At 41.9% G+C, this 18,135-nt stretch overlaps 1 protein-coding gene across 4 annotated transcripts in view; it reads left to right on the top strand.

The window, feature by feature from the left end:
• mmel1 (membrane metallo-endopeptidase-like 1) overlaps positions 1–18,135 on the top strand; it is a 64,929-nt gene that overhangs the window by 41,355 nt on the left and 5,439 nt on the right. For all 4 annotated transcript variants that reach the window (XM_048615116.1, XM_048615114.1, XM_048615115.1 and 1 more), the window contains 8 exons: positions 195–323; positions 2,101–2,199; positions 2,910–2,993; positions 4,016–4,119; positions 6,308–6,366; positions 7,954–8,073; positions 12,255–12,388; positions 17,594–17,659. In XM_048615116.1, the coding sequence (XP_048471073.1) occupies positions 195–323; positions 2,101–2,199; positions 2,910–2,993; positions 4,016–4,119; positions 6,308–6,366; positions 7,954–8,073; positions 12,255–12,388; positions 17,594–17,659 (795 nt within the window). The remainder of the gene's footprint in view (positions 1–194; positions 324–2,100; positions 2,200–2,909; positions 2,994–4,015; positions 4,120–6,307; positions 6,367–7,953; positions 8,074–12,254; positions 12,389–17,593; positions 17,660–18,135) is intronic.

Here is an 18,135-nt window from a genome sequence, read left to right as displayed (position 1 = left end):
ATATATGCTTGTGTTTCAGAATTGCAAACTAATAGTAATCATAAATTATGATAATGAAGTGGGTAAAATCAATTGTTTAATGCTGATGATGGAATCATTTCCGATCACTCCACACTTTGTAAGGCAGTGTTCAATCCTATTTAGTGGAATTGTTACACTCAGTACTAACTTACAATTAACCTTCATTATCACAGGCATTGTCTGGTACTAGTATGGAAGAAGCTCGTTGGCGAGAATGTGCCAGCTACATTAACAGCAACATGGAAAATGCAGTGGGAGCGCTCTATGTGAGAGAGGCATTTGCTGGCGAGAGCAAGAGAATGGTATGTAGCTCACAAAACAGAGCCAGTCATTATGTTTTTTCTCCCCAAGGACCACAATGCCAGCCAACATTTCAGTTGAGAGCCTTTATCAAGAATGCTGAAAGTGATATGAAATTTTTAAGTGCCCATGTTAATTGGCGTACAAAATCCGACAACATAAAACATCACTGAGGATAACAGCAGTATACAGAAACCTCGCAGGTATCATGGATAGAATATATGTGTTCCCTTTCTGTCCATGATCAGTATGTTTTTTGAAGACAGTTGTGTGTTTTCTTACTCTTGGAGAGTGGCACCAACTAAATAATTCCAGCAGCAAACTTGTAAAAAAAAATGTTTTTTTATATATGAATTTAAGTGCAATGACTCACCCGCACATTCACTCTCTCACTCTGAGATATCCAAAAACTAAGTACAGATGAAGTTAAGATTCTGATTTTACTTTTTACTTGTTCACTGGATGAGGGTATTACTGGCTTAAGTAGCATTTACTGCCCATCCTTATTTGTTCTGCAAATGGTGGTTTTGAGCCATGTCGTTAAACCACTGAAGTCCATGAGGTGTAGGTACACTCACAGTGTTTGTAAAACAGGAGTTCCAGATTGTACTTAACTCAGTATCAGACTTACAATCTCCAGACTCCCTCATGGCAGGTCTGTAGTTTCTTAGATGGTTTAGATCTCCTGATTTCAATCTATTGCTATTAATTACCTTGGTTATTTGTTAACATGCAGCTGGTTCATGGTCTGGTTTTCCGACCACTAAACTGCTAGTTTGCAATGAAAACAGAAATTGCTAATTAAACTCAGCAGGCCTAGCAGCATCTGTGGTGAGAAAACAGTCGATGTTTAGAATCTGGTGATTCTTCATTGGAACATCAGAGTTCATTCATCAGTGTTGTGGGATAATTTATGTCCATCTGAGAGAGTAGATGGTTTAACTGAGAAGGGTGCCTCTGACAATGTAGCACTCTCATTGTCGGCACCAGAGCCTGAATTTGATGTTCGAGGTGGACCTAAACCCACAGCCAGCTGACTGAGACTTGTAACTTCTGTCATCTGAACCACAGTTGACATTTATACAGTTGTTACGATGAGAGGATTTTAAAAGAAACTATTATGGGATATGGGCATTGTGGTTGGACCAGCATTTATTTCTCATCCCTAATTGCCCTGGTGAAGGTGGTCATGAGCTGCCTTTTGAACTGCTGTAATCCTTGGTGTGTAGGTACACACCCATGAGGGGCATGGGCAGGGTGAAAAACCAAGGTCTTTTTTCCCCTGGGTATGGGAATCCACAACTAGAGGGCATAGGTTTAAGGTGAGAGGGGAAAGATATAAAAGGCACCTACGGGACAAGTTCTTACGCAGAAGGTGGTGCATTTATGGGAATGAGCTGCCAGAGGACATGGAGGCTGGTACAATTACAACATTTAAAAGGCATCTGAATGGGTACACACATGGAAAGAGTTTAGAAGGATGTGGGCCAAATGCTGGCAAGTGAGACTAGATTAATTTAGGATATGGCATGGACAAGTTGGACCGAAAGGTCTCTTTCTGTGCTGTCCTACTCTATGATACCTGTTAAGAGATGGGATTCCAGGATTTTGAACCAGCAACAGTGAAGAAACAGCTATATGTTTTCAAGTCGGGATTGTGGGTGGCTTGGAGGGCAACCTGCAGGTTGTTATTGTTCCCATGCATCTGCTGCCTTTGTCCTTCTAGATAGTGATAGTCTAACAGCTATTGATTTTGATTAAATATTTTTCCCTTTTCAGGTAAAGGATTTAATTGATAAAATTCGAGAAGTGTTTATTGAAACATTGGATGAGCTGGAGTGGATGGATGCAGCTTCCAAGCAAAAAGCACAAGGAAAGGTCGGTTAATGATACATATGCAAGGCTTTCAGTTCTCATGATTGCTGCTGTTTGAGAGAGGGGGCAAGGGTGAGTGAACATGAGGAAGTGACATGATATAAATCTGTACATCTTTCCATTCTGTGAAATATTGAATAGATCAGGCTGGGGATCCCAGAATGTTGTTGCCTCAAGGATTTCAATTTGTCATTGTCATGGGAAAAGCATAGTTTTGAATTCATTTTTACATTCTGTAAATGAATCACCATATGTATTGACTTACTCAAGCCAGTTGGTTTTCAGTTAAATTTCCATTGTGTGCAATGGTAGCTTTTCTCAAATGGGGTAACAGTTGGATTCCAGCAATTGGCCTCAGCATTCCTAACAAACAGAAAAGGGAAAAATATCCTGTTTTCCTTTTCACTTCTCTTCACTGTTCATGTAGGCATTGGCTCTTGGTGAGCAATTCTGTGGCTATGCTTGCCCTTGGTTAGTGAGATGTGTTGGGCTGTCCTTGAATGTTGAATATCACAGCCAGACTCTGTCCTCCCGTAATGTTCTCAACAGAAACCACTGAATTGTGATGAGTATTAGGAAACCTGTTCTAGGGTACTGAGGGCACTCGTTAGTCCTAATCTCAATTACAAAAATATCAGTAGGTAATGAGCAATAATTCTAGTGCCAGAGTTGTTAATTGTTTTGAAGACCCCTTTGTATATGTTTCCTCAAAGGCCCTGGCAATAAAAGAGCAAATTGGATATCCAGACTACATCTTGGAAGAAGACAATCCCAGGCTGGATCAGGAATATGAACATGTGAGTATAGTAGATTTTGGGATCAATTGACAATAGACATAACCTTGTGTTGACCCACATAAAATTTCCGCTTTGTGAAATGCAGTGACATGTTCCATTTCTTAAATGTTAAGTGGTCAAAATTACAGCATTCCTGTTTCATTGCCAGAAGCATACTGAGCCAGAGCTCACCAAAGTCTGCCGATACAGATGTTGTTCACAAATTGTGCAAGGCAAGTATTTCAGCCAAGTTAGGGCATCCAAGGAGGTCTAGGAAGAAGCTCAGAGTAAATTTATCGAATGAGCTTTCAACTCTGAATATTAAATACAGTCAAAGCGCATCCTGTGACCAATGCATACTTTGTTCTCCAAAACAGTTTTAATAGGCTCCTTTTATTTAAACTTATTCCATTCCTTTATCTCCATGTCAAGTTAATGTTGTTGACTTATGCATCTTCCAATTTGGGACAATTGATTTCTTGGCCTTTGACAGTGATCTATCTGGGGTAGGTTTTGTATTCTGAGAAACCGAGTGACACTTTCCATTTTTAGAAAAGTCTCTCAGTGTGAGAGAACTGAATTGATGGAGAATAATAGGATTATAAGATAATGGTGATTACTAGATAATAACCTCAATAAGTGATTAAGATAATATCATAACTCAGGCAGTTTGAAACCATTATCCAAATAAAGAGTGAGATCAACTTGTAACTATTCCAATTCATCCATTATGTTTCATTATATACATACTACGGAGTCACAAAAAGAGATTTATTCTGTTTTTAATGCTTTCTTTATCTTGTTGGCAATAGGTGTCATAGTAACCGCCTGTGTATTTCATGCAGTTTATGCATGAATTGCTCACACTGAAGAATTAACAACTGTGACCAATTGTTTCAACTGAGTGCTAATCCACTGTGGATTAGCACTGTTATCACATTTTATGCCAACTAAATTGTCTCATCAGAGATGCATCAGAGTCCTATCTAATGATTAACAGAATTCACAAACTGTAGTTCTCATAGCTGTTATACTTTATCCAGCTAAACTTCAGTGAAAACAAATACTTTGAAAATGTCCTTGAAAATCTGAAAGCAGCAGCACAGAAAGACCTTAAGAAACTACGGGAGCAAGTGAATCAAGATGTGTAAGTATCAAATGATTGAACTCTCTGTCTCTCTCTCTCTCTCACACACACACACACACACACACACACACACACACACACACACACACACACACACACACACACACGAATGACCTGCATGAGGGAACCAAAAGCAACATTTCCAAGTTTGTTGATGACACAAAACTGGCCAGCGTTGTGAGGACGCTTCAAGATGACTTAGACAAGTTGAGTGAGTGGGCAAATACATGGCGGGTGCAGTACAATGTGGCTAAACATAATGTTATGCACTTATGTGTGAAGGACAGGAAAGAAGACTATACTTTAAATGGTAATGTATTAGGAAGTGTGGATGTAGAAAGTCATCTGGGTGTCCTTGTACGCCAGTCAATGAATGTAAACAGGCAGGTACAACAAGCAATTAAAGATGAATGATACACTGGTCTTCATTGCAAGAAGATTTGAGTCCAGAAGGAGAGATGTCTCGTTGTAGTTTTGCAGGGCTTGGTGAGGAGCATGTTTTACCTGGTAGGGGAATCTAGAACCAAGGGACACAGAATCAGGATATGGGGTAAACCATTTAGGAGTGAGATAAGGAAACATTTCTTCACTCAAAGGGTAGCGAACCTTTGGAATTCTCTACTGCAGAAGGGTTTGGAGGCCAATTCACATAAATATATATGTAAAAACCGAAAGAACTGCAGATGCTGTGAATCAGGAACAAAAACAAAGTTGCTGGAAAAGCTCAGCAGGTCTGGCAGCATTTGTACGGGAATATATATATGTATATAAATATATATGTAAGTAAGTCATTAATAGTTGTGGCCCAAGCACTGATCCTTGCAACACCCGACTAGACAATTGGAAAAAGATCCATTTATTCCCTCCCCATCTCTCCCTATTTATTTCAGAACCCCCTACCCCTCCCCCATTTCTGAAGAAGGGTCTAGGCCCGAAACATCAGCTTCCCTGCTCCTCTTGGCCTGCTTGCTGCTTGGCCTGCTGTGTTCATCCAGCTCTGCACCTTGTTATCTCATTTATTCCCACTCACTGTTTTCTATCTGTCAGCTAGTTCCCTATCCATGCCAATATATTTTCCCCAATCCCATGTGTTTTAATTTGCCAACTAAACTGTTATGAGGGAGCTTATACTCTTCTAAACACTTCTAAAAATCAAAATTCACCACATCTATTGATTCTGCCTTATCTATTCTACTAGTTACAACATCAGAAATCCTCAGATTTCTTAAGCATGATTTGCCTTTCATAAATCGATGCTGATTTTGCCCAATCTTGTTCAGTTTCCAAACATTCTGTTATGATGTCTTTTATAGTAGAGTCTAGTATTTTCCCCACTGTTGATGTTAGGCTAACTGGCCCGTAAGTCCATTTTTCAGTACCATCCTTTTTAAAATAGTGCAATTACATTTGCCACCCTCCAAATGGACAGTCATTCAGTTGCTAAAATTGGCCTTCAGAAATGTGAGGAAAATAAACAGCGAAAATGGTCTCCCGATCATTATCCATTATCACTTTCTGGAATCTAAGGATTTGTGAGCATCAGCTGATGCTAACCTTGGGCTGGAACGTAATTCTTTCCATTATTGTTTTGCCTGACAAGATAACAGTCTTGGCTCAAGCATGAATAATCTGTGAGGTACTGCCAGGCAGGTTGCACCTCTTTCTGAGCTATGGCCAAGTTACCAAGTATGTAAGGATGCAAAAGGCCATTCAACTCATGAATCACCTAATCTCTCCAATGCAGTCCAACCAACACAATCCAATTCTTAAAGAAGCAATTAAGTAAAACTCTTAAAAACAGGCTTTCTCTGAATATTCCTGCCTTGTACAAAATAACATATTACCATATTCCAAAACTGTATAATCATTCAATCCTTGTGAACTTGAATGCAATTTAAAAACAAACTATTTGCCTATATATCTTTAGTTGCTTCCGTTATTTTAAAGACTTTTAAAATAAATCCAGGGAATGCTTACAGGGAACGTGAATCGGACGAATTGCACAGTTATAACTCCAGCGAGCACAGCTGACCACTGGAAGGACATGAAGAATCTCACCACTTCGAACCATGTTCATTTTCAATCTTTTGGGCAAGTTTGTACATCCTAAGGGGAAATACAGTATGCACAAATTATAAAGTTTGATATATACTTGTAACCCCACACTATTTCTTCTACTTTATTTCAGATGGATGATTGGAGCTGCAGTTGTAAATGCTTTTTATTCACCTAATCAAAACCAGATAGGTATGTCATAATTATACATATTGCCAAAAGATTAATATTGGTTGTTCTGTGTAAGTAAATGTTTAGGGTTGCAGTCATTGTTAAGTTGTTTAATGTAATGACTAGTAGAGTCCCGTAGACAAAGAAGGCCTCAAATTCACTGTTTATTATGATTGTTACTTAGCTCATCTCAGGGTGGGTCAGTAATAGAGCACCACAATTGGTTTCCACCCTCCAAATTTTATGAAGGGATAAATCCACTATGACCATGAAGTTAATCAACATCTCACAATCTCTGTTGGAAGAGTGACATTGAACTAAGGCTGTCCAGCACCCATTTTTAGGACACTGAACAGGTTTCAAACACTTAAATGTGGTGGACTTGAAGTGCATGTTCAATAGGAGTATGAAGGACCCAAACGTGAAACAGTCATTAGTCTTTTTGTATGTGCAACCCAATGGACTATAACCTCTTTGAAGTACCCTCTGCAATACCAGAACCAATAAGGTAAGATTTTAAAATATGCATACTATTGGAGAGCCATCCAATGCATGCCAAGAACTGCTGGCCCCTTCTTCCACCCCTCCTGCCAACTTAATCATTGCCAAGTCCAGGCATGGCTATCCCTCTGAAACTGATCATTTCCTCTCCTAACCAGATCACCAGCCTCGCAACCTGATCACCACCCCTCCCAACTAGATCATCTCACCTCCCTACCAGATCATCTCCCTCCCAACGAGATCATCTTCCTTTCATTCTGATCCACTAATTCCCACTTCCTGGTCCCCTTTAAACTCTGAGCCGAAGGCTGTATCTCACTTCACAGCAATCTGACTTCATTCCCCTTTATTGGCGAGCTGCAATTGATCACCCATTAGGTATCAGCAGTTAATGAAAATGAGTCTCTATATATATCAGATGCTTGTCAGCCAATCCATTCTCACACACACACACATGCACATGGATATCAGTGCAGTTTAACTCCTAGACTCATGTGACATGGATGAGGTTTCAGCTAACTATTTCTTGTGCCTTGGTGGTGTACATCTATGGCTACCATTGACATAGCGTTGACCAGGTTTGAGTTCAATCAACATTAATTTGGATTTTATAGACTTGGAATTTACATTAAGCTATGTCCCCATTTTGAACTGAGTGGAATCTTGTATCTCAGTATTCAGAATGCTACATTGCATTTTTATTTTGCCCTTTTCAAGTATTTCTCTTTTGCAAATGACCATTGAATCTGTTTGCCACCACTACCATTTCATCTGATGCATTCCAGATCATAAGAGCACACCAGACAAACTCAAGTCTCACTTCTCTCTGACTCATTTGTCTATCCCCTAAATCTGAGCTCTTTGGTAACTGATTCCACACGCTCCCCACCTCCCCCCCCACACAAATAGTGGAAATAATTTCTTCATGTTTATCAAAATTACTTTAGAGTGAGGATCAAACTGAATTGGATTTCCTTTTTTGTTACTTTTTTCTTCCTATTTCACACGATTTCTTGTACTTGTTATATTTTACTTAAGCATTTGCTCAGGAACGTAGATTCCAAGTTTAGGAAGTTAATAGTTGAAGAGGTTGCTTATTTCTTGCAGTATTTCCAGCTGGGATTCTACAACCTCCATTCTTCAGTAAACACCAGCTTCAAGCACTAAACTTTGGAGGAATTGGCATGGTGATCGGCCATGAAATAACGCATGGATTTGATGACAATGGTAGGCATAAATAGACTGGCCACCTGACTGTGATGCAGGTTCATGCTATGTTGCTTCATTACATCCTTTATCTTGATGTTAAGGGATTCAAACAAAGTCAAAAAAGGTCAGTCAGCTGTGGCCGACAAGGGATTTTCCAGACTATATAAGATTAAAAGAAAGGGATCATAAAATTGCAGATAGTGGTAGTAAATCTGAGAACTGGGAGACTTTTAGAAACAGCAAAGAGGAACCAATAAATAGATAAGGAAAATTGATTATGAATGAATTCTAGCAAAACCATAAAAACAACTGTAAACACTTTGTTACGCTGAGATGGATGTGTGTCCATGCATGCCAAATCAGGAACATTTATAATGAGAAATAGAGAAATGGCAGACAAGTTAAATGATTACTTTGTGTCTGTTAACTGAGAAAGATACAAGAAATGTCCCAGAATTAGACCAAGTGACTAGGAAGAATGAGGAGTTGAAGGGCTTATTAGTGATAGGCAGCATGGTTTTGTGCAGGGAAGGTCATGTCTTACCAACTTGATAGAATTCTTTGAGGAAGTGACAAATTTGATAGATGAGGGAAGGGCTGTAGATGTCATATACATGGACTTCAGTAAGGTGTTTGATAAGGTTCCCCATGGTAGGCTGATGGAGAAAGTGAAGTCGCTTGGGGTCCAGGGTGTACTAGCTAGATGGATAGAGAACTGGCTGGGCAACAAGAGACAGAGAGTTGTAGTGGAAGGGAGTTTCTGAAAATGGAGAACTGTGACCAGTAGTGTTCCACGGGGATCCGTGTTGGGACCACTGTTGTTTGTGATATACATAAATGATCTGGAGGAAGGTATAGATGGTCTGATTAGCAAGTTTGCAGATGAAACTAAGATTGGTGGAGTAGCAGATGGTGAAGGGGACTGTCGGAGAATGCAGCAGAATATGGATAGATTGGAGAGTTGGGCGGAGAAATGGCAGATGGAGTTCAATGCAGGCAAATGCGAGGTGATGCATTTTGGAAGATCCAATTCAAGAGCGAACTATACGGTAAATGGAAGAGCCCTGGGGAAAATTGATGCACAGAGAGATCTGGGTGTTCAGGTCCATTGTACCCTGAAGGTGGCAACGCAGGTCGATAGAGTGGTCAAGAAGGCATACAGCATGCTTTCATTCATCGGACGGGGTATTGAGTACAAGAGTTGGCAGGTCATGTTGCAGTTGCATAGGACTTTGGTTCGACCACATTTGGAATACTGCATACAGTTCTCGTCGCCACATTACCAAAAGAATGTGGATGCTTTGAAGAGGGTGTAGAGGAGGTTCACCAGGATGTTGCCTGGTATGGAGGGCGCTAGCTATGAAGAGAGGTTGAGTAGATTAGGATTATTTACATTAGAAAGATGGAGGTTGAGGGGGGGACCTGATTGAGGTCTACAAAATCATGAGGGGTATAGACAGGGTGGATAGCAAGAAGCTTTTTCCCAGAGTGGGGGATTCAATTACTAGGGGTCATGATTTCAAGTTGAGAGGGGAAAAGTTTAAGGGAGATATGCGTGGAAAGTTCTTTACGCAGACGGTGGTGGGTGCCTGGAACGCGTTGCCAGCGGAGGTGGTAGAGGCGGGCACGATAGCGTCATTTAAGATGTATCTAGACAAATACATGAATGAGCAAGGAGCAGAGGGATACAGATCCTTGGAAAATAGGTAACAGGCTTAGATAGAGGATCTGGATCGGCGCAGGCTTGGAGGGCCGAAGGGTCTGTTCCTATGCTGTAATTTTCTTTGTTCTTTGTTCTTTGAAATTAATATAAGAAAGAAGCTTATACTGGAGAAATTACTGGGGCTGAAAGTTGATAACGTGACTTGTATGCCTCTGTCTAAGTGTTTTTTTCACCCTATGATCTGTCTGTCCTTGCTTACTGTGATCTGCTGTACTGCTCACAAACAAAACTTTTCACAGTACTTAGGTACATGCGACAATAAATAAATCAAATCAAATCAAAGCCTCTGGGACCTGATATTTTACATCCCAGGAGCTGCCGTTAGAGATAGTCAATGCATTGACTATCACCTTCCAAAATTGTAGATTGCGGATTGATTCCTGCAGGTTGGAAGCTGGTAAATGTCACCCCACTATTTAAGGAAGGAGTGAGAGAGGAAAGAAAGAACTAACGACCTGTTAGCCTTAGATCAGTAGGAGGTACGATGCTAGAATCTATTATAAAGGATGGTACAAATAGACACTTGGATAATACGATGCTCTAATTGAACATTGCAAGGGGAAATTGTGTCCACTGAAATTGTTGGGGGTTTTTTGAGGAGGTTACACATTGATGAAGCGGTGTTGATGGACATAGTATTTAAGTTGAGGATTTGAAGAAGGCTTTTGATAAGGCATAAGAGGTTGTTTTGAAAAATTAAAGTGCATGGGGTAATAAGTAATATACTGGCACAGATTAATGATTATCTTACAGGCAGAAAACAGACAGTAGGAATAAATGGGTTGTTCTTGCATCAGCAGATGTGACTAGTGGTAGGATCAGTACTTGGGCTCTAGCTGTTCACAATAAACATTAATAATTTGAATAGCTGGTCCAAGTGTAATATTTCCACATTTGCAGATGATACAAAGCTAAATAGGAATGTAATAAAATGTGAAGTGGCTTCAGGATGATTTGGATAGGCTGAGTGAGTGGGCAGGAACTTGGGAGGTGTAATATAATGTGGAAAAATGTGAACTTTGGTATGGGGAACAAATGTGCAGAATATTTCTTAAACAGTTTGAAATCAGAAAGTGTAAACCTACAAAGGGACTTAGGTGTCAGGTACAAACACTATTAGGAAGGTTAATGGAATGTTGGCCCATAATGCAAAAAGATTTGAGTACAAGAGCATGAAGTCTTACTTAAATTGTATAGAAGTTTGGTTAGACTGCACCTGGAGCACTGTGTGCAGATTTGGTCTCCTTATTTCAGAAAAGATACTATTTCTATAGGTGGAATGCATTGAAGATTCACAAGCCTTGGTCATGGCATGGCGAGACTGCCCTATGAAGAAACAATAGGCAAATTGAGCTCCCATTCTATAGAGTTTTGAAGAATGAGAGATGATCTCATCGAAACCTACGAAATATGTAAAGGAATAGGCAAGGTGGATGCTGATATGATGTTTCCCCTGGTGGGGGAGATTAGACCCAGGGGTTCGAAGTAAAATTTAGGGCCAAAATGAGAAAAAATTTATTTTACTCAGTATTGTGAATCTTTAAAATTCTCTACCCAAGAGGGATGTAGAAGCTTGCTCTTCGAGTATGTTTAAGTAGAGATTGATAGATTTTTTGATTACTGATGTGTAAAGGGCTATACAGATAATGTGGGTAAAAGGCTTCGAAGTTTACAATCAGCTACATTTGTAGTAAATGGCAGAGCAGGTTCTATAGGGTGAATAGCCTATTCCTGTTCCTATGTTCCACGTTTTTAAGAGGAGTTGCCAGCCTGACTCCCAACCTTTTGAACACAGTTAATATAAAGATTAGAGAGATCCTGGGGCTGACCACACTCCCACTGATTTTCCAAGAGGTTGTAAGTTGAAGTGTAATTGGAGTTGCCCTGATTTAAATGGGTGGATCTTCTGAATTTGCAATTCCCAAGGAGCTCCTTGCCTTACCTGCCATCCTACAAACTAGAAAATGGCTAACATCCTACAATTTCCTCAAATTGCAGATAGTGGACAAGGCTCCTCACTGAAAAAACACCCCCCTCAATGCGACATACAGCATAGAGTAAAACATTTCATTTGTAATGCTTCGCCAGCTATTGCACTGACATTTTGAAACCATTCTATCTAGCACTGAAATATCCTTCAGGCCTGAATTATTATCTATTATTTTGATTTTTCTACCAGATATTTCATAGGACAAAACATCTATCAATTCATCCCTCTGTAACACAGCCTCATTTGTTAATTGCATTTGTTTTTCTATGTGTAAATAAAATGACACATTGTTTCCTTTATGTTAATATCGGTTAGATTTTATTGCTCTGCCCAGGGGTGTTGCTATAACCTGCCAGCAAGACCAATATCTGTAGACATGTGATTATCTGCAAATTCACATTGTCCATTATGATTGATGATGGAGGCTTAATTTTAACTTGGTTTCCATCAATAAAGACATTCTTCATTGCGTCTTGTCATCTCTAGGCAGAAATTATGATAAAGATGGCAACTTGTATGATTGGTGGAGCAATTTCTCAGCCACGCATTTCAATGACCAATCCCGCTGCATGGCTCATCAGTATGGAAACTATACGTGGGATTTAGCTGGTGGACAGAATGTGAGTATTCTTCTCTTTTTTTTATTCTTTTTCACATGAGAGCAAATAACAATAAATGGGATGGAATTCCTGCACATTTGAGAGATGGGGCAGTGTTGCTAGTCAGTTAGCATAACCACGACGTCACTAAAATGGTCAAACCACTAACTTAACGTATTTCTGTCTGAGGGACCTTGCTGTGTATACATTGCATGATACGGAGGTGCCAGTGTCGGACTGGGGTGGACAAAGTTAGAAGTCACATGACACCAGGTTATAGTCCAACAGGTTTATTTGAAGTCACTTCACCTGACGAAGGAGCGGTGCTCAGAAAGTTTGTGATTTCAAATAAACCTGTTGGACTATAACCTAGTGTCGTGTGACTTCTGACTATATACATTGCAGCAGCAACTGCAATATTTTGATTGGCTATGCATGCTGTTGAAAGGCACGATTTGAATGCAAGGTTTGCTTTTCTCTCACCTCTTCCACACAACGGTACTTTCTCACTTTTGTGAACGACCTCCCTTGGACATTTTTGAGAGAAGACATTCTTTTCATTTTAATCTTTTTTCTCTGTGGACTTTCACCCAATCGTGTTTTGTCTCAGATCATGAGATCATTCTCCATTCAAACGAACATGTTCAGAGATGTTTTACTGAAATGACCTTCTGGGATTCTTCTCAAACTGAGGCTCAACCCAAATACTCTCCCCCTTCAGGTCACTTTCACTATTTTCATCTGGTGTCTGGGAGAATTGCAACGGAAGGAAGTATGCATCTGAAATAAGACGAATGTCAAAAATTCTCTGATCACACTCACCTTCTTAAACTGCATGGTTTACCATGTCGCTCCAGTCATTCGCCTGTTTTCAAAAATGGATTGTATCTTTATCTCATCAATAAATTGATTGCTGGAGAAAATTGGCTGTCTGCTGAAGCTGCTCAGTGGGATCGCTTCCTTCTGTGACAACATGATGGGCAATGCTAGCCTTGACCAAACAACATTGGGACCCTTTCAGATCTGCAGTGGGGCAAACAGGGTTTTCTTCTGGCACTAACATTCTTTGGCATATTATTTTCTTTGCTGCTGATACATGTCTTTAGATCATATGCACCGAGTGCCTATTTTTATACCAGAGCTAGCAGAACATTGTTTAGCCTTGCCTGCCTCAGATCCAAGATAAAGCTACACTGAACCTTCATCAGAGAGTTGCTACTAGCTGCAACGCCACGTATCATTTCATATTGAGGAACAACTACAGTGAAAAATGGAAGACCCTCTCATGCCTGGAAAGAATATTTTTTCATCGTTAGCATCAGGAAGACCAATGCTTTGGTCCAGCCTGCCAATGCAAGAAAGACCTGTCTATTCCTACTCTGTTTTCTGCCTGTTAGCTAATCACTAATCCATGCCAGTACATTACCTCCCACGCACTTTAATTTTGCTAAACAACCTCTTGTACCTTATCAAAAGCCTTCTTAAAATCCTAAAATCTCAAAATGAAATACTAATTCCATCAACACCGCCTCATCAATTTTGTTCGTGATCTCCTCAAAAAACTCCCAACAAGTTCATTGAACGTTATTTTCCCTTTGTAAATCCATGCTATGTCCAATTAAAGCTGCATATCATCCGAGTGTATATTTATCCCATCCTTTATAATAGATTCTAGTATTTTCCCTACTACTGATCTAAGGCTAACAGGTCTTTAGGTCTTTGTTTTCTCTTTTGCTCATTTCTTAAATAGTTATCATACAGCCATCGATCAGCACTAACAATGTAATGCTCAAAGTGGTTGTTAGTTTCACATATCTAGTCTCCACAATCATTAGCCAACTGTTATGATGAAATCAGTATGCATATCCAAATGTTGCAACAGTGTAGACCAAGCTGAGTGTGGAACTATAGCAACCTGATTGAGAATAGCAAATGGATTCTATCAAGCCTGCAACCTCAGCGCATTCGTCTACAGTGATGAAATATAGACAACATACAGAAGACTGGAGAAAAAGCCAAACAACTTCCATTTTTGTTGTCTCAAACATGGCCTTGATATCACCTGGCAGGACGAGGTCACCGACTCAAAGGTGCTGGAACATATTGATCCCAACGGCACACATTCATTGATAAGCTAACAACATCAGTGTTGTCAGATGGTTGAGAGCCACACACCAAAAGGCAGTGAAATAACCATTTGGCAACAACCCCCTGGGCATCCACACTGCTACTATGGCTGAGATTGACCCTGACAACACAGAGAAGGGGTCTCTCACAGCCATGACCTCCAGAGGCTGATTGTCTCTTCCAATACCTCTTCCAAACAAACAGATTTGAAAAGCTCAGCTGACTGAGGAGAGGGACCAGAGGAAACAGGCCAGAAAAGCATGCTCTTATCGGCCCAGTCTTCGTCTGCAATGCCAAGTTGAAGATCTTGAGCCATGCTGGATAGCACTCAGCACAGCATTGATCCCCACAACGCAAAAATGATCATCTCCCGAGTTGGAAAGCTGCCAAAGAAATTAACTGTCCTATTAACCAACTCCTTCTTCCTTCATAGACAACATGGTGTAGAACTGGATGAACACAGCAGGCCAAGCAGCATCAGAGGAGCAGGAAAGCTGACGTTTCGGGCCTAGACCCTTCTTCAGAAATGGGGGAGGGGAAGGGGATTCTGAAATAAATAGGCAGAGAGGGGGAGGCGGATAGAAGATGGATAAAGGAGAAGATAGGTGGAGAGGAGACAGACAGGTCAAAGAGGCGGGGATGGAACCAGTAAAGGTGAATGTAGATGGGGAGTTAGGGAGGGGATAGGTCAGTCCAGGGAGGACGGACAGGTCAAGGAGGCGGGATGAGGTTAGTGGGTAGGAGATGGGGGTGGGGCTTGAGGTGGGAGGAATGGTTAGGAAGGCGGGGATGAGCTGGGCTGGTTTTGGGATGCGGTCGGGCGGAGGGGAGATTTTGAAGCCTGTGAAGTCCACATTGATACCCTTGGGCTGCAGGGTTCCCAAGCGAAATATGAGATGCTGTTCCTACAGCTTTCAGGTGGCATCATTGTGGCAATGCAGGAGGCCCAGGATGGACATGTCGTCCAAGGAGTGGGAGGGGGAGTTGAAATGGTTCGCGACTGGGAGGTGTAGTTGTTTGTTGCGAACTGAGCGTAGGTGTTCCGCAAAGCGGTCCCCAAGCCTCCGCTTGGTTTCCCCGATGTAGAGGAGGCCACAATGGGAACAGCGGATACGGTATACCACATTAGCAGATGTGCAGCTGAACATCTGTTTGATGTGGAAGGTCTTCTTAGGGCCTGGGATGGGAGTGAGGGGGGAGGTGTAGGGGCAGGTGTAACACTTCCTGCAGTTGCAGGGAAAAGTGCCGGGTGAGGTGGGGCTGGAGGGGAGTGTGGAGCGGAATGGGGAGTCACAGAGAGAGTGGTCCCACTGGAAAGCAGATAAGGGTGGGGAGGGAAAAATGTCTTTGGTAGTGGGGTCGGATTGCAGATGACGGAAGTGTCAGAGGATGATGCGTTGGATCCGGAGGTTGGTGGGGTGGTACGTGAGGATGAGGGGGATTCTGTTTTGGTTGTTATTGCGGGTAGGGGGTGTGAATGATGAGTTGCGGGAAATGCGAGAGACACGGTCGAGGGCATTTTCGATCACTGTGGAGGGGAAATTGCGGTCCTTGAAAAACCACTCTCTCCGTGACTCCCTTGTCCGCTCCAAACTCCGCTCCAGCCCCACCACCCCCGGCACTTTTACCTGCAATCGGAGCAAGTGCTACACCTCCCCCCTCACCCCCATCCCAGGCCCTAAGAAGACCTTCCACATCAAACAGATGTTCACCTGCACATCTGCTAATGTGGTATACTGTATCCGCTGTTCCCGTTGTGGCCTCCTCTACATCGGGGAAACCAAGCGGAGGCTTGGGGACCGCTTTGCAGAACACCTACACTCAGTTCGCAACAAACAACTACACCTCCCAATCGCGAACCATTTCAACTCCCCCCTCCTACTCCTTGGACGACATGTCCATCCTGGGCCTCCTGCATTGCCACAATGATGCCACCCGAAAGCTGCAGGAACAGCATCTCATATTTTGCTTGGGAACCCTGCAGCCCAAGGGTATCAATGTGGACTTCACAAGCTTCAAAATCTTCCCTCCCCCTACCGCATCCCAAAACCAGCCGAGCTTGTCCCCACCTCCCTAACCTGTTCTTCCTCCCACCTATCCCCTCCTCCCACCTCAAGCCCCACCCCCATCTCCTACCCACTAACCTCATCCCGCCTCCTTGACCTGTCCGTCCTCCCTGGACCGACCTATCCCCTCCCTAACTCCCCACCTACACTCATCTTTACTGGCTCCAACCCCGCCTCTTTGACCTGTCTGTCTCCTCTCCACCTATCTTCTCCTTTATCCATCTTCTATCCACCTCCCCCTCTCTCCCTATTTATTTCAGAATCCCCTACCCCTCCCCCATTTCTGAAGAAGGGTCTCGACCCGAAACGTCAGCATTCCTGCTCCTCAGATGCTGCTTGGCCTGCTGTGTTCATCCAGCTCTACACCGTGTTATCTCAGATTCTCCAGCATCAGCAGTTCCTACTATCTCCTTCTTCCTTCAAATGCCTTGATACAAGTCTATCATTTCTCACTAAGTCTTGTTTGTAATGTTTTGGTTTAAGCATGGAATCTTGTAAATAAGAGCCTAGCATCCAAATCTACTGGATAATACAACCACCATAAGTAATGAAGTGGCTGAAGAAGACCCAGCACTTCCTTCTTAGAAACACCAGGTTAGAACAATAAATTGCTACCATTGCTCAGACTAGGGAATGAGTAAAAACCAGCAAGCTACAAATGACATCCAATCCAGCAATGCTTGTTGTGATCAGATTACATATCTGCTGTTTTAACAAAGGCGACCCATTTATTTTACACAAGTCAGAGCCTCCATTAGAGGATTAGCCACAGGAATGTCGTATAAATGCGCAGCCCTCATCCTGTACCATTGATATTACAGTATTCATTTTTAGCTTCACCATTCACACTACTTTGAGAAATCTCACTCTTTTCAGTTCCTTGAACTGGAAGACAATGCTGTCTTGCCTTTCAGAGACAGAAAGGAAGGTAGAATTCACATTTTTTTTTATATTCCTACCTGCCAGTAACCATATGTTTTTCCATATGTGGCGTGCAATGTCTTATTTCATTCTGGAATTTCTTCTGATGCAGGTGAGCGGCATCAGTACTTTGGGTGAAAATATCGCAGACAATGGAGGTGTCAGACAAGCATACAAGGTACAGCACTGATAGTCACCTTCAAACTCAACTCCGTATTAATCTGCCAACGGTTCGACTGCATTGGGGTAATCCCCACCTGTAGAAGTAACGCACAGAAAAATCACAAATTGCATTCCCATTATTTCCCATTAGTGCCATTACCTGATGACATTACCTGATCGTACAGTCATGGCGAGTCTGTTTAGCATAGTTGTTAAACCCTGTGCTTGATTCAGGTTTGCTTCAGCAAGTATTATTATTTTTGCTGCATTAGATATTTATGGGAGGACACAGTTGGAGGCTGTTCAGCCCAACATGTTCATGACGCCTCTTTGGAAAAACTGTCCAATCAGTTCCGCTGATAGTAGGAACTGCAGATGCTGGAGAATCTGAGATAACAAGGTGTAGAGCTGGATGAACACAGCAGGCCAAGCAGCATCTGAGGAGCAGGAAAGCTGACGTTTTGGGCCTAGACCCTTCTTCAGAAAAGAAGA

This window comes from Rhincodon typus, chromosome 31 (genome assembly GCF_021869965.1).
Source record: "Rhincodon typus isolate 14 chromosome 31, sRhiTyp1.1, whole genome shotgun sequence".
NCBI lineage: Eukaryota > Metazoa > Chordata > Chondrichthyes > Orectolobiformes > Rhincodontidae > Rhincodon > Rhincodon typus.
This window is presented reverse-complemented; position numbering and strand designations above follow the sequence as displayed.